This window comes from Folsomia candida, unplaced genomic scaffold (assembly GCF_002217175.1).
Source record: "Folsomia candida strain VU population unplaced genomic scaffold, ASM221717v1 Fcan01_Sc040, whole genome shotgun sequence".
In the NCBI taxonomy this organism is placed as follows: Eukaryota; Metazoa; Arthropoda; class Collembola; order Entomobryomorpha; family Isotomidae; genus Folsomia; species Folsomia candida.
Genome location: NW_019091232.1, coordinates 771711 through 788963, shown reverse-complemented (window position 1 = coordinate 788963; position 17253 = coordinate 771711). Strand labels below are relative to the sequence as shown.

Sequence of the window (17253 nt, the reverse complement as noted above, 5' to 3'; positions counted from 1 at the left end):
CGAAAAATGCAAGAAAAGAAATGCGAGGTGCAAGAAACTGGGAGAAAGTGCCAGAAATATGCACCATCTAGCCACCCGCAGCATGAAGTATTTACAGCGGCGAGGCGTCGTTTTTTGCACCTTGCATTTCTTGCAGGTCAAAACATTTACCTGCAAGAAACCACTTTCTCCCTGTTATTTCTTGCACTTGGCTACTTATACTTGCACCTAAAAACCTGAGTTCTGACTCCCAATCAGTGACCGCGGATGCGTGTGGACAGAGGGACAATGTCCCCACGGTTATTCGATGTCGGCATCATCTCCCCATGTTATATGAACTCTTCCCTCTCCCATCCTACAATGTTAACGTCCCCAAATGTCTACACACCTTCCGCGGCCACTGTACGCAATTCGATTCGAGAAAAAGAAGACGCTCCAAAAAAGTTAAATTGAGACTTGATGCGATCTCGTCTGAACTGGAGATGAATTCAATACACGAATTTTCTCATCTCCAAGTTTTCTTCTCATTTTATGTGTATCTCATTAAAATTCAGGTCGATTTGTACTTATCTCTCACAACTTAATACGTATGTACACACAGTGGCCGCGGAAGCTGTGGGGACAGTGTTATTGTAGGATGGGGGGAGGGAGTGGTTTATATAAGATGGGCAGATGATGCGGACATCGAACAACCGCGGGGACATTGTCCCTCTGTCCCCACCCACGCTTCCGCGGCCACTGTATTTACATATGTACACATTACATTATACATGTTACATAATTTATTTATGTAGGCACATTTATTGCTGTGTTGCCCATTTAATTCTAAATTTCTGGAAGAAAAACCTTCCACGAAGGAAGGAAGTAGGGATCACGAAAAAAAATTTATTTTCTGGAAAAGGAAATCTCAATGTTTGCAGTACATACAAACTTTACACCGTAATCGGTACACTAAATGGGACCAAATGTGAAAAGAAATACCCGGGTATTAAGATATTACTTATGTAAATGCATTAACTCTAATTTCACGGTACATATTTTTTTAATTTCCTTCTGTTCAACTGCTTATTTGGTGATGGAGAGTGTAAAGAAGCTTTCTCCGTGCCTAAGGGGAAATTGAGACACGTAGAGAAATTGGTTTCTCTCAGAAGTCATGATTCGCGATATGCAGAATTTCTCAGTGCCGAAGGGGAAATTGAGACACGTGGCGAATTTCCTTTCTCTCGGAATCCACCATTCGTGATATTCAGAATTTCTGAAGGGGAAGTTGAGACACGTGGCGAAATTCCGTTTTCTGAGAATCCAGCATTTGTGATATTCAGAATTTCCGAAGGGGAATTTGAGACTTTCCACTATTCCTGGTAAGGATACTTTCTCCGGGCTGATAGGGAAGTTGAGACACGAGGCGAAATTATTTTCTCTGAGAATCCACCATTCGTGATATAAGACTTTCCAATGTAGAAGGGGAAATTGAGACGCGTGGCAAAAATGCTTTCTCCCAGAATCCACAATTCTTGATATACAGATTTTCTCCGGTGCCGAGGGGGAAATTGAGACACGAGGCGAAAATCCGTCCTCTCAGTCAGAATCCAATCCACCAACACTTTCCCCGTACCGAAGGGGAAAGTGAGACACCAAGGCGAGCCTACTTTCTCCCAACTTTCTCCCTACATCCAAATCCATCAACCTTGACAAATTCGTTGTATAAAGTGTGCACACTTGTTCTCGGGTGAATGGACTACACAGAATAACAAGGTTCCCTCCCAGCAGTATCCCCTACGGCCTCGTATTGTTCGTTGTTATCTACATGCATGCATTAACGCATTGCCTTTGTTCATTCTGCCTGCCTGCTAAGAAAAACAGGAACCATTCTTGAAACAAGATTAGCTTCTGGTGTGTCGTAAAATTGCCGTGGTGCTCAAAAAAGTCAAAGAAAAGTCGAGGAGAAAGTTTACTCGAGGACTTTTTATTCGCGAAAATCCGCTTAAAAAGAAAGTGGGCGAATATATATAAATTTCCGATTTTACAACCTGTTGGTTTCCAGCTTATACTCGATCCTTTTATAAAAATCGAGCCTTTCTTAACCAGAAAAATTCAAAAAAATGTGTGTAAAGTACGGAAAATCAATCAAAATCGAACCTTGTGAACTTTAAGTTTTTTTTTATTTGTTTACTATTTATTCTTCTTCATCTGCTTCTTTATACGTTCCAAAAATGTACAGAAAAATCAATTTTGCCTCAAATTTATACATTACATTGATCACAAATAATATTACAAATCTTTTACAAGTCAGGAATAAAATTAATTTGACGTGCAGCACATTGTTAATTGTTACGTACACCAAATTAATTAAATATTTTTAAGTAAGGATGCATAAATTAGGGAGTTAGCAAATCTACGTTTTTAAAATTTCTGTAACTTTCCGGGTCAAAATTTCTAAAAACTTCCCTATTTCTTGAATCGGGTCAAAATTTACAAAAATTTCCCACTGTCTTGAGCCAGTTCAAAATTTCCGTCAATTTCCCTGTCTCTTGAATCGGGTAAAAACTTCTAAAAATTTTCCTAACTCGATTCAAAATTTCCAAAAATTTCCGGACACGATCTTGAAATCACTTCTGCCTGAACATTTTTCACCTTCTCTCCGGAAATTTTAACCCAACTCAAGCAGAAAAATTACCCAAATTTTAAAACCGTTAATTTACTAACCCCCCATTACTTCTGGAACATCAAAATAGTCACGTGACGTACATACATACACATTCTTTTTTGAGGTACTGGCTGCATGATAATTACGATCCAAATATTTAAGCTATATCACAATCCGCAATATCAATTTAGAGCGTCATCCGGGCCGTCGTCTTCATCAAGTGCCACCTCCAAAGCCACAATCATAACCCGGTGTACTGCGGGTATTGCAACTGGGTTTGGAACCCACTCGGAGAATTGTACACCTGCTGCGATGCTGACGATGTTGAACTTGACGACGGACGGAAAAACATTCTCGACGCGCGACTCCGCTCCTTCTTCTTCTGATGGATGAAAGTGCTCTCTCTGTAAACACAGACGAAAAAAAAATGTTAGAAAAGGACCCATACAAATAAGTACGATAAGCACTTCGTAGTGTGTACAACGTAATCTGGTTCGAGAGAGAGGATTGGACCACAAATTGGTCCAGATTTCTCAAAGGAAATCCCTCCAACCCAAGACCAAAATAACGAGCAATGCAACGCCAAAGCCAACGGCAACCAAGGTTTTATTGGGGGTCTGTAAACGACGAGGAGTGGAATGCGAGGCGATGCACTATTCAGGGTGAAATGCAGTGGCCGCGGAAGCGTGGGGACAATGCCCCAACGGTTATTCGATGTCCCCATCATGTTGTATACAGCACTTCCTCCCCTGTTAATTCCCCAGATGTCCATATGGCTTCCGCGGCCACTGATAAAGTGGATGGATGGATGGATTTCTATCCTATTTTTTGAGGAGATCGACCGACTTTCTGCCGTGTAAAGAATGATAGTTCCTCTTCTGAGGATGAATTTCTCTACGATTTACTGACAATGGAGGTCTCCCAGCGTATTCTGTCCGATTTTGAGCAAATTAGTGTCAATCGATCATAAATTTAGCTACGATGAAATTTGCGAAAGACGCGATCTCCCAATGGGCACGTTCGGCCGAGATGTTTGCATCGAAAGAGGAGAAAACGCGTCCTAAGGTCGACAAATTTTACACTTTCCGTATTTACTGCGCGTTTTCTCCTCTTCGGATGCAAATATCTCTGCCAAACGTGCCCATTTGGAGATCGCGTCTTTCGCAAATTTCATCCTAACTAAATTTGTCATCGATTGACACTAGTTTGCCCAAAATTCGGATCGCATACGCTGTGGAACCTCCATCCAAGGTGAGGTTGGTCCATATATCTGCTGACTTTGTCTAACTCGTTGCGTCATATATACGTTTTCTCTGTCCTGCTTTCCTTGGTGGGTTGATCCTCTCGATTTCATGGCGGAATTAATCTCGACACCGCGAGAAGTGCACGTGCCTAATAATCCAACCAAATCAGAAGGATGAAAAAGAAAAGCCCTTTTGCCACGATGTGGATTGAGTGGGTATAATGATCAAGGTAAATATATCGGAAGAGACACAGACTTCTTTCTCCGACGCCAAAATGTAGCACCACTCGTGGGGAAGAACCCTTTTTTGGAGGAGGAGGAGGGGTAGGATTGTGCCAGTGCTTCGTTTTTTTGCGGGTTAGCTACATTTCAACGTAAGCAATGCGAGAAATGGGAGGTGGGAGAAACTGGGAGAAAGTGCAAGAATCTAGCCATGTGGTCTGAAGTATAGCGACGGGAAGGAGTTAATTGCGCCTTGCAAAAAACTTGCGAAATTCTTGCAATTTTCATGCAAAACGTTAAGCCTTAATTTCTTTCGTGACTTAATTGTTGACTAGATTTTCGAAAATTTATAACTAAATAGAAATAAACAAACCCAAATTTCATAATTTATCTTAGTCCTCAAGGACGAAATTGCTCAGAAAATCCAAATTCCAGCCTAGCAGTTTTCTGCGAAATTGCTACATTTTTTGCACTGCAACACAAGAAATGCAAGAAATGTGCGCCATCTAACCACGCCTTGCATTTCTCACAGGTCAACCTATTCCCCTGCAAGAAACCACTTTCTCCCCCCCTATTTCTTGCACGTCATTACTTTTACTCGACCCCGAAGCACTGATTGGATGCACATCCACTTCACCGAGTCTCGCCAGATTCACGAGGTAATTTTGGAATAAAGATTGATGACGGTTATCTAACCAAGAAAGACCAAGAGCGGAACACGGGTAATGATGATGACGACGATGGTTGCCTGACTGGTCGGAACCAACCACCTGAAAAGGTTACATAGGCGCCCTGAACCTTATCCAAATCCGCATCCGTATCCACCTTTTGTGCACCGAGTGAAGAGGAATAATTGAAAATTTTATCTACTTATGTATGAAACGAAATTGATGAAAAGCACGTGCATAATCTGAGAGAAAATTACATTTTTTCTTCTTTTTTCTTTACATACAAAGAGACCAAAAATTGTACATCCTGCCTTAAAATTAACTATTTACATGTTATATGCACGTTGGCGGAGGTACGTGCATAATTGAATCAGGAAGGATGAACCACCACAAGTACGAAGATACGTAATTGACGTACCGTAAAAGTTTCTAGTTGTGACCGGGGAATATTGCCAAAATTTTGATAGCAAGCCCAAACATTTATGATGGACTTCAAATATCTACAGTGTCGGACAGATGTCTACGTCCACATAGTCGCGTCAATTTCATTTTCAAATTGTCACTGAACTACTGAACCAATTTTCATCATTGATATATCAAATTCTCACAAATTTAACGTAATTTCATAGCACATTATTAGTTTTCCGCTAAAAAATTTATTTTAGGCCAGAGATGTATTTTAATTCAAAATGAAAACAATTGGATGGACAAAAGTCAACGTCCAGTAAGAGAAAACATACAAAAAAAAACTGTAATTTATAAGGAATGTTATAACAATTAATTTTTAATATTTGGTTGGGCCTCCGTTCGCTTTAAGGACGGCTTCAAGGCGTCGAGTCATTGAGTTTACCAAATTCTTGGTCACATCTTCAGAAATGGTTTCCCAAACTTCACGAATTCTGGATTTAAGGCCCGGAATTCCTGAAAAAGATTGTTTTCTTATTTCTCTTTCAATGTGGTCCCACAGATGCTCAATGGGATTCAAGTCTGGAGATTGGGGAGGCCATTCTAGCTTCGAAATTTTTTTTTCTTGAATTATTCCATGGTGTACGTGGCAGAGTGTTTCGGATCGTTGTCTTGTTGGAAGACAAATCGTCGTCCAAGTCCAAGTTTTCGAACAGATTCCTGGATATTACGGTCAAGTATTCCCTGGTACCTGTATTGGTCCATAATTCCGTCAACAAATTCCATTTTTCCTGCCCCACTTGAAGCCATGCATCCCCACACCATTACCGACCCGCCGCCGTGCTTAACTGTGGGGTTGAGATTTTTTGGATTCAAAGCTTCTTTTGGATACCTCCACACTCTACGACGCCCATCTGACCCACAGACATTGAACTTTGACTCGTCAGTCCATAAAATATGTCCCAGAATGTTTGTGGCTTGGAAATGTGGTCTCTGGCAAACTTCACTCGTTTGGTTGCATTCCTCGGTACAATAAGAGGCTTCCGGACTGCTCTGTGGGATTTCAAATTTCCCTTGTTCAGTGTTCTTTGGATGGTCCTAGGACTAACTTGTTTGTCGAACATCTCCTTGATCTCGGTAGATAGCTTTGGAGCACTAAGTGAGGGTGTAACGTTGACTTTGTTGAGCACGTGGCGTACTTCTCGGTGAGCCAAAATGGGTTTTCGACCACTTCTGACCTTGTTTTGGACTGAACCATTAGCTTTAAAGTTCTTAATGATTGTCTGGATGGTTGTCCTTGCTAATTTATACTTGGTCCATATTTGTCTCTGCGACAGCCCCCTTTTTGTCCACCCTTCCAGTCCTGAATGACAAGATCTCGAATAGCGATAGGAATTTCCTTGCGTGTCGACGCCATCATATTTTTCTGGAAGAAAATTATTTAAAAATTAATGCGGCATATGTTATTGATAGATTTATTAAGTTACCTGATTTTATAAATTGGAGAGATTTTTGTTGTTGACAATTAAAGTGAAGTGGACGTAGACTTTTGTCCGCTCAAATTTCATCCTCTCTCGCTCTGCACTATGATTCTCAGTTTTCCCAGAATTTTCAGAAATAACTCATATGTTTTATGAAATTACGTTAAATTTGTGAGAATTTGATATATCAATGATGAAAATTGGTTCAGTAGTTCAGTGACAATTTGAAAATGAAATTGACGCGACTATGTGGACGTAGACATCTGTCCGACACTGTAATATTTTACGGTAACAGTTTGGCATGGAGTGAATGAACAACTAGAGATACCAGCATATATAACATGCGTACCGTAAAACCTCTGTTTTTGACCGGGGGGAACATTGCCCAGATTTAGCTTGTAAGCCTAACAAATCTATGTTTTTAATGGGACGGACCGTATTGTAAGGTGAGCAACAGTGGCCGCGGAAGCGTGGGTGGCGACAGAGGGACAATGCCCCCACGGTTATTCGATGTCCCCATCATCTGCCCATCTTATATAAACCCCTCCCTCCCCCTATCCTACAATGTTAACGTCCCCACATGTCCCCACCGCTTCCGCGGCCACTGACCCTACGTATGCAAATAGGATTTTACGGTAAATGTGTATCTAATCTAACTACCATTTGGCGTGGATTTTTCTAAAGAAAAAAAGCATACAAAGAACATGCTCGCCTTCTTTCTCCACCCGTCTTTATTAATAACTTGCCTATGCAGCCATGAGTCGAACATCAAAGGGAGGACGAATTAGCTAATCCACTTAAAAGACAGTCAGTCAGTAACTAGTAACAAGTATAAGAACATAATCTCGCATAATTCCCAAAGGCAGCACAGACAGAAGAACACCGCTAATAAGTGTACAGCTCAACTAATATGTATAAATATATGCATAATAGGTGGATCGTGAAACTGCAACGGCGACGACCATCCTCTCAAATTATACCAAGATCACCCCCACCAGTGGCCGCGGAAGCGGTGGGGACATCGGGGGACGTTAACATTGTAGGATAAGGGGAGGGAGTGGTTTATATCAGATGGGCAGATGATGCGGACATCGAACAACCGTGGGGAAATTGTTCCTCTGTCCACACACACACTTCCGCGGCCACTGCATAAAGACATGTTACCCTTGTGTAATCAGTGGCCGCGGAAGCTGTGGGGACATCGGGGCAATTAAAATTGTAGGATAGGGGGGGGGGATGGGTTTGTATAAGATGGGGAGATTATGGGGCCATCGAACAACGGTGGGGACATTGTCCCCCTGTCCACACCCTCAAGCTTCCGCGGCCACTGACTCCCACCCACCACCTCCACCTCCAAACCCCGTCTGCATGTACTGTCAAGATCAAAGTTAACAAATCCGAAATTCAACACGCCCATAAATTGGTGTACAAATTGGCATAATTTCTTAATCGAAACGTTACATACATCCATTCAGTATTATTAGAAGGATCATGCTCCACGAGGACGGGAACTTGTTCCGGTTAATTAAATTCCCCCTCTCGAAAACAAAATTAAGTACAAATTGCATTGAAAAATGGGGAAAAATTGGACAAATTAATAAGTAAACGGTACATAAATCAAGGCCAGAGACGAAGGAATGGCGACGACTTAATCTGATTGTCTCTTTCATAATGAATAAGTAGCTTTTCTTCCCCAGGGTCACATTATGTTTTTGCCTACTCCGCATCGCATCGCATTCTCCTCCTCAAAATTACAAATTGGGCACACCAATATCTTGTTTCTTGCTGCGGGTTTGCCAAATTTTTTGCACTGCACAGCAAGGAACATACCTGTTCACTTTCATTCATTTGACTCATTATGATAGTGAATGAAAAAGAAATTTCTGTCATTGGAATGAAAATGACTGAAAGATTCCGTCATTTCAGATGAATGACTGTGAATGAAAGAATTTTTAACTCATTTCATTGTTCACCCTATGCTTAATACATGGGGCGAGTAAGAAATGAAGTCAGATGAAGTGAAATGAAATGAAATGAATTTGAACAAAAATGACTGAATGTAAATGACAATCTTCAGTCAGAAATCGGGATGACTGACTTTTGAATGAAAACTAAATTTTTGAACAGGTATGGTAAGAAAGTGCAAAAAACTGCCAGAAAAATGCACCATCTGGCCACGCGCCGGATGAAATATAACGGCGTGGCGTCATTTCTTGCGCCTTGCATTTCTTTATAGGTCAAAATATTCAGCTGCAAGAAGCAACTTTCTTCCCGTTATTCCTTGAAAGTGGTTGGTTAATTCCACCCGAAATACTGCTACCAAAGTTTTCTTGATTTCTTCTTACCCAAAAAATGGAAATATCGAGATGAGCAAGTTCTTATCGGGATGCGCGGCCAGAATTGAGTTTGACTGGAGCGTATGATTAATCACTTTACGAAGGTATTCTTGCAATTTTCGCCGCCTCTCGTCCACAAATTTGCCATCCTGCATGGAACAACACGTAACATGATTAATTATCATTAATTAAATTGTGCAATTTAATTGATTAATTAATTTACCTTGTTGCCTAAATGTTTCTTTGGTGGGAAGTAAAAGCTGCCGATGGTGGAGTCTCGCTTTTTCAAATCGCGGTGTAAACTGTAAAATTGTGAGTAGCGACGGTACACGTTCCACTCGGTGTCCTTTATCCGGATAAATACCTGCAAAACGTTAGACAGTAAATATTTAGAAAACTTCTTCAAAAACAAGAAAAACACGACAGACAACAAGTGCTATTACTTTGTCGTTTTTGACCTTGCAGCGTTTTGTCGAGTGTTTCGGGTGCAAGGAAAGTAACCACTTGCAAGAAATAAGGGGAAAGAAAGTGGTTTCTGGCAGGTAAATATTTTGAACCTGGGAGAAATGCAAGGCGCGAGAAAGTACGCCCCGCCGCGAAAAATATTTTATATGGCGCGTGGCTCGATGGCGCTTATTTCTTGCACTTTCTCCCAGTTTCTTGCACCTCGAATTCCTTGCGTTGCTGGGACAAACCCGCAAGAAATGAAACTCATTGGTCATATTTTTTCATGGTTTGTCCATATTTTTGCCATGATTTCGTCACAATTTGACCATATTTTTGTAATCGCATGAAACGAAACACTGATTTCATCCCTAGACACGCATTTTCCTTCTCAAGCCCTCTTTACCTAAATGTGCTTACTTTCACTCTCGCACAACAAACAATTCCCAATTAACTCAGAGAGACCCCGAGAGGCAAAAGCAAAAGCAGCCACATTGGCCCATTACTTATTAAATCAGTGGTCGCGGACAGAGGGACAATGTCCCCACGGTTATTCGATGTCCCCATCATCTCCCCATGTTATACAAACCCATCCCTCCAATTTTAATGTCCCCACAGCTTCCGCGACCACTGTTAAACACAATACAACCATGCCCAACAGCTAATAATATCCTTCAAGCAACAGAACCAACTCTTGTCCCACTCTTGTCCCGAGCTCGTCAAATCCAAGTGCTCATCAAACATCAAAGGAAACAAAAGTTGCACAAAAGCGGAGCATTTTCAGAAATCTATTTTATTCAAGGACGACAATACGTACTTTGTAAAAACGCTTTGACAAAGATCACTGTTCGGAGGAGAAGGGAAGGGAACAATGGGTACGAACGATTCAGAGAAATACGTAAGTACATCAATGAGATGAGTAAATTTAATATGAAAAGTTGACCAAGTTTCGGGATCAGCTAACAGAACGTAAATTAGGCTCATTCTTTGAAATCGTATTCCGTATACAGTGCGCACTACTCGTGGAGGATCAGAGGGTGGATATGTATTTACGAAAAATGGGTGAAATATGTATTTAATATTTCCAAAAAAATGTGGAAATTGGAAATATTCACAAAATATTTACGAAAAAGATAAAAGTAAGGATTTTCGCAGAATTTACATTTCTGAATTTAATGCTCTGGATTTTTTTGTGAGCCAATTTCTTTAAACAAAAAAAATCGTCTTGCATCATTAAAAAATATGTATACTTCTAAAAAAATATGTTAAAAATTTACGTATTTTTGAAATAATAGTGGAAATATATGTCTAAATATGTACATGTCTACATAGAATTATGTTCCAATATGTAAAAAATATTTCGAAATTTTAGTGATGTAGACGAGTAAGGGTAACACACCCACAAATTTCGAAATCATTTAATGATTTCCATTTTTCAAATAATAGCGGAAATACGCTAGCAATATTTTGAAATTTTTGTGATCTACACGAGTTTGGAAACACACCCACAAAGATTGACTGTCGATCGTCATCAAATGAAAAAATCGAAGCTACATACATATCCGCCCTCTGAACATGATTCATTCAGTGTGAATAATTAATAACGACATCTAAAAATTTTCCGTGAATCCCTAAATTATTCTAGTCTACTCTACACCCACCTGATACACGTGGTGGAGATCGGTATTCGCTCCGGTGAGAAAAGCCGACGGGATCCAGATATTGATGAGGACGCGTTCATTATGCGTGAGATGAATTTGTCTCCTTTGTCCCCCCGCGGAGGAAAGCGGACTTCCGATCCCCAAAAGACCACTGTTTCCGCCCAAACTCTCCTCCGTCGAATTCGCCGAGGCAGAATCAACGATGTCCCAAGAACCGTCGTCGAAACCGGTGTCGTCGCCAGGTCCGCCGAGCAACGGGGCGGACAGGGGTCCCCGCAAGTCGACGAGTTCTTCGCGCAAGCGACGAATGACGAGGTCCCTTTTGCGAAGGGAGGTTTGTAAATGAGCGTTAAATTCCATGAGTTCGCCATGCATTTCTGCGACTTGGATGAGTTTTCGCTCGTACTCGGCGCCCTCGTTGTCGGCGGCGGCGGGAGATTCGTCTAAAAAGAAGATAAGGAAATAATTAGTTAGGTTTCGAAATTTAGGTTTCGAAATTTTGGTATTTTTTGTATTTTAGATGGACAACTGTGGGCTCGATTTCTTTTTTTTCTAAACGGGAACAAACTCAACAAAGTCCTAGGAAAATTCCCGTAAACGGGCTCTAAAAAAGTGGAGTCGACCCCCGGTTTCCCGGAAAAAACGTGTTATCGAACCCACGTCGACATTCGACAACCTTCAGACGCCATTTCGACTGACTATCGCGAACATATTTATGTGTGTGCAGATCCGATCAATATTTTTTGCACTAAATAAATCGGCAACAGCTCCTACTAAATATTTCGCTAATCTCGAATCCAGACTAAAATTCATACTTAATATTCATTCGTTCCATCTACGATAGATACAGCATACATCATGATCCGTTCGTGTGCCAGATGCATTTGCCACTCAAATTTATCTATCTGCACAACAATGCAGCTCATTCACCAGTGTCACCTGCCAAGGCTGTTTGTGATGAGTAAAAAAAAGAATGAGCAGCAAAAAGTATGTGTAATCTTTGTCATCAATAAAAAATATGGAGAATGGAGGTCTCCCAGCGTATGCGATCCGAATTTTGAGCAAATTAGTGTCAATTGATGACAAATTTAATTAGGATGAAGATTAATTAGGATTTGCAAAAGACACGTAATGACTACCAATGGGTACATTTGGCCGAGATATTTGCATCCGGAGAGGAGAAAACGCGCAGTAGAAAGTGTAAAATTTGTCAACTTTAGGCCCGTTTTCTCCTCTAGTATTTCAAAAAAACATAAAAATGGGATTTATTAACGCCGCAAAAAACATTTTCTGAATTTTTTAAGTAGAAATCATGTTACAGATACATGATAATGGTTGAATGAGTAGAGGAGAAAACACTCAGTAAATTTGGAAAGTGTAAAATTTGTCGACTTTAAGCCGCATTTTCTCCTCTTCGGATGCAAATATCTGCGCGAAACGTGCCCATTGGGAGATCTTATCTTTCGCACATTCTAATTAAATTTGTCATCGATTCACACTAGTTTGTCGGAGAGCATCCGCTGGTAGACCTCCATTCTGAGTAAAATAGCAGCTCTAATCCTAATCTTAATCCAACCACTTAACAAGACTCCTTGCACAATAAGATCAATACATAAATATTTCTGCACTCACTGATGATATGTCCACCTCCTCCTCCTCCTAAAATATGTTCATCATCCTCCTCAAAACTGCTGCCCCTTCTCCCCAAGGCACGCCCTCCTTGACCCGTCCGTTCCTTTTTGAGTAGCTGCACCGCTCCGATATACTTATTCAGTTGATGCTTCAGAATTTCATTCTCGTTTCCCAGAGATTCGACCCGAGCCTCCAGAATTTTCACGGTGTCGGTCGACTTCCTCTTTTCATCAGCCAGTTGAGCCTGGAGTGTGGCAACGGTTTCAATTTCACGGTCCAAGATAGCCTTCAATTTTATGATGCGTTCTTCATCCGCGCCGCTCGCGGTGGAAATCCGCGCATCGATCTCGCTCGCCGTCATGTTCATATCTGTTCAAAAATTTAAGTTTCATTCAAAATCTCGATTTCTGAGTGAAGATTTTCATTCATACACATGTCATTTTCGTTCAAATTCATTTCATTTCACTTCATCTTACTTCATTTCGTACTTCGCCCTATGTATTAAGCACAGGGTGAAAAATGAAATGAGTGAGAATCTTTCATTCACAGTCATTCATCTGAAATGACGGAATCCTTCAGTCATTTTCATTCTAGTGACAGGAATTTCATTTTCATTTAGGATCAGTCAAATGAATGAAAGTGAACAGATATGGTCATATATATTTGAGACGGGACCTTTTCCACTGTGGTGACGATGAGTTCGCGACGACGAGACGGGTTCGGACGCGTAACTCGGCGTTGTCGCGCCCGGACTGGGACTCAAATCCGCAGCGGCGGCGGACATGTCCAAATCGATTTGTAACTCGGGTGCGACTCTTCTGCTCGTTTCGGGATCGAAATTCGGGACCGGGATCAAATTCAAGTCTTGGGAGGAGGAGTCGTTATTGGGGTCGGAATCGGTTCCTGTTCCGCCAGTACCACCACCACCACCGCTGCTACTTCCTCCGTCATCCCGACCACTCGTCCCGGCACGGTCTCGGACAGGTTTTAATCGCTGTGAGGGGGAGATATTGCCAAAACTGAGGTCACCACCAACCCCCATGGTCATTACGTTCTCGAGATCGACACGTTCCGAACAATCGGAATAGATGGAGTTGACCGATATGCAATCGGCAGATTTGACGGAGGAGGAATACACCGAGATTTCGGGGAGGGAGGAGTCTTCAAGGTAGTTTTGATGAGATTGAAGTCCACAAGAAGTCGAAGCGGAGGAAGGCGTTCTGCTGGCGATAATTTGTACTGGGGAGGTGGCGCTGTTCACTAATTTGTGGGGGGTTGGGGTTGTCGGCGTAGGCGTGGGGGTGGTAGCTGTGCTCGTGCTGGAACTGTGGTGCTGTGGGGGACTTGTGGAGTTTCGGTCGTCGTGAGTTTTTGAAGGGGTGGTGCTGGTTGTGCTCTTTTTTGTGGCGGCGTCATTATTTCCATCGTCATCGAACGAGACGACGTTGACGTGGGGCTTCTTCTTCTTTTTACCAAGGGAGAGATTGGGGCGTCTTTGGTTTGGGGTGGTGGAGCAGTCAGCGGCGGCGGCTTGGTCTTTTTTCAACGCGGCGAGAAATTGATCAGCAACTTCGGCCACTTCGACGGGACTGGCGACGGCGTCTTCTTTCTGAAAGGGGAAGAGAAGGAATAAAAATGTGTAAAAGTTGATGCAGCCAATTTATTTTTAACGTTGAGAAGAGCTGAGTAAAAATATGGATGGAATTTTGCACAGTTTTTTGGTAGAAATTTAACCCCGATTACTCTCATTCTGCACAACAAGTGATGTGATTTTGAAACTCTGCGATGCAAAATCGGGAGGACAGTTCTAAAAGTCACTTTCTCATTTACATGTTTTACAGCATTCGCCAAAGATATAGCGTAAAGTTAACATGTGAAGTCTGTATGATATAAAATTGATGTAAATGAGGTGACTGGAAATATAAATCTTCTTTCAGAACGTTCCATGCATAAGTATAGGACGATCTATAAGATTACCTCAAGGTCAAACACCTCACCTGCTCTAGAATTTCAAGATCGTCCTATACTTATGCATGGAACGTTCTGAAAGATTTTTATTTCCAGTCACCTCATTCACATTTTTATATTGCGCCTTTCCCATCATACGGACCTCACACATTAACTTTACGCCATGTCTTTGGCCAACGCGTCAAAACATGTAAATGTGAAATTAACTTCTATATCTGCCAATATATAATAGCCAGTAATCCGTCAGTTCACCCATTTTGCGTCCTACAATTTCAAAATCACGTCGCTTGTTGTGCAGAATGAGAGGAATCGGGGTCAAAGTGGTCACATTTCTAGCAAAAACTGCATAATTTCATTCCAAAAAGTATGCCATATTTATTTACTTACGGATATTGTAGGCCGAACCCAACAATCTAAAAGTGGGTTATCAACGACTAAAGCGAATAGTACAGATCCCAAACCCGCCGCTGTATGGGGTAGAATCGTGGAGAGTTCGGGATCTCGGAGAAACGCCCACGTTTCATAATAACTGGGCAGCGTGTCGAGCGAGAGGATAATTAAGATGTAGCGTTCCAACGAGTGCTCATTTAACGATGAGCGTAACCAGGCCCGTGCTCGGCCATGATCTGTGCGGACATTGTGCAGGAGAAGGAATCGCTCGGCGTCGTGTTTTGAAAGTTGTGACTTTATCAAAGGCCAGTACGAGGGATGTTCGGTGGGGAGGCGAAGTCCGGTTTGGACCTGATAAGTAAATTAATACATATATTATAAATTATAATATACTTTATAATTATTGACATAATTAACGTAGGACTCGATGACTCAATGCCAAAATCGTCAAAATCAGGAGATTTTTAATCATTTATCGCCTCTGGGAATTTATTTTATAATTCTGGACGACGAATTTTTAGAGCGTAGGTCGTTGCCAATTTAAAAAAAAAATTGACACTCCAGATTTTGATATTTTTTGAAGGAGGAGATCTCAAGGTTAAGAAGCCTTCAGAAAAATTGGAACTCATCTAAACTGCCTCAAAAAACTCATCGCCATTCCATTAATCAACTCACTGACTGTAAATTCGTCGTCCAGAATTTTAAAATAAGTTCCCAGAGCTGAGAAACGATTAAAAATGTGCTGGTTTTAACGATTTTAGCGATGAGTCAACCTTAATTAACTTGACCATTAATTTATAAAAAATATTTACAAAGTTTTCCGTCATTTGCCACAAGCTGCGCCCCTTTTCTGGAAGTTTTGCCCCGTGGAGGAACACATCTTCGAATGCGATGCACAATTTACGCACGGTTTCTTCATCCTCCGTGGCCAATTCGGTCCTAGATCCAAACCGACTTTGACACCCTTTCACCCCGTCCAACAGCTTGGAGAGGAGTTGATCCTTCGGGATGGGATTCATCGTAAAAATTCAGAATTCTTAAATATTTTTGATTATTTCTTTGGCACAATAAATGAAATAGTCCGGTTTGTCTTCTGTTCTTCTCGATTGGACGGAGCTACATATGTCTTTGGCTTGTCTTTCATAAGTGAGTTAGTAATAATACTGCGGAGAATCAGGATCCATTATAAATTCTACAATTAAAAAGAAACACAAATAATTACATGTTCATTCCTCGTGATTATCAATAAAATTATAAAATACTGCGTACTTTTTCTTCTCTCGAGATCAATTCATGCAATGAGGACAGAAGACCACCTTATCTTTTGTACTAATTTAGTTAGTACTGGTAATAAACAGACCCCTCAAAAATAGAGTTAGTTGACAATCTAGAAACAATATTTTAACAAGGGGTTAAATTAAATACAAACATTCTTCCTCACCTCATACAATTATACTCTTATTAATAAATCTTACCAAGTTTACCAGACTCAAGAATCAACAGTAAGTACAAAATACATTTTCTTGCTTATCTTGCTTGTTGTTTGCTTTCTTTGTGTTATCCTGAAAATAAATGGAAGGAAATCAAACATGTTAACTTGTTTACTTATAATGAGATCATATTTATATGGAAAAGCTTACAGCACATCCAACACAATATACGTCTTACTTAATTAAGTAACTCTTCATTTAAGAAGTAGATTAATAACTTAACTAACTAACAATAATTCATGACGAAAGGTTAAAAAGTCACTGGATGAATTCTTCGTCATTACTTAAGTCACAGATTTATTTAACTAATAGTCCAACCAATCCACCCTCTTTTTCCACTCATTTTCCACTCCACTCATTTAACTTATTTAACTAACTAACATTACAACCCATGAAATGTTATTAAATGTGATTAACATTAAAATTAACACAAATCTGGCACAAAACCCGTTACAAAAAATTTCCAATTTTTGACTTCCCACTGTACTCGATGGCAAATTCGCAAGTAGCTCCAAATTCTTCCTCTTTCATCTTTCCAACTGCATACAAAGGGCATAAATTGTGACCCAATTTATTTTTAGGATGTTCATAAATTCCTCGTTTTTCATAAAATTTGATAAAATTCATACATCACTTTCGAAATATGGCCAAATTTTGGAGAAGAAGAGAGCTCGCAATGAAATCAAA

The 17253-nt window shown here is 40.8% G+C and overlaps 1 protein-coding gene across 1 annotated transcript; it reads right to left on the bottom strand.

Annotated features, from left to right (window-relative positions):
• Positions 1-2116: 2116 nt before the first annotated feature.
• LOC110861335 (sorting nexin-29) lies at positions 2117-17026 on the bottom strand. Its single transcript, XM_022110443.2, has 11 exons — positions 16717-17026; positions 16552-16638; positions 16346-16463; positions 15889-16268; positions 15074-15427; positions 13394-14327; positions 12719-13087; positions 11087-11529; positions 9205-9345; positions 8991-9130; positions 2117-3030 (listed from the first exon to the last, which is right to left on the bottom strand). Exons 4-11 carry the CDS (start codon positions 16093-16095, stop codon positions 2868-2870), a joined length of 2751 nt encoding a protein of 916 aa, XP_021966135.1. The 5' UTR covers positions 16096-16268; positions 16346-16463; positions 16552-16638; positions 16717-17026; the 3' UTR covers positions 2117-2867.
• Positions 17027-17253: the final 227 nt, after the last annotated feature.

Excerpts from the sequence above, each read along its gene's own strand:
- LOC110861335 (XM_022110443.2), bottom strand. The coding sequence starts at position 16,095 with ATGAATCCCATCCCGAAGGATCAACTCCTCTCCAAGCTGTTGGACGGG. Across the intron at positions 14,328-15,073 it reads GGGTTCGGCCTACAATATCC|AAAGAAGACGCCGTCGCCAG; the intron begins GTAAGTAAATAA and ends TTCCCCTTTCAG. Across the intron at positions 9,346-11,086 it reads ATCTCCACCACGTGTATCAG|GTATTTATCCGGATAAAGGA; the intron begins GTGGGTGTAGAG and ends AACGTTTTGCAG.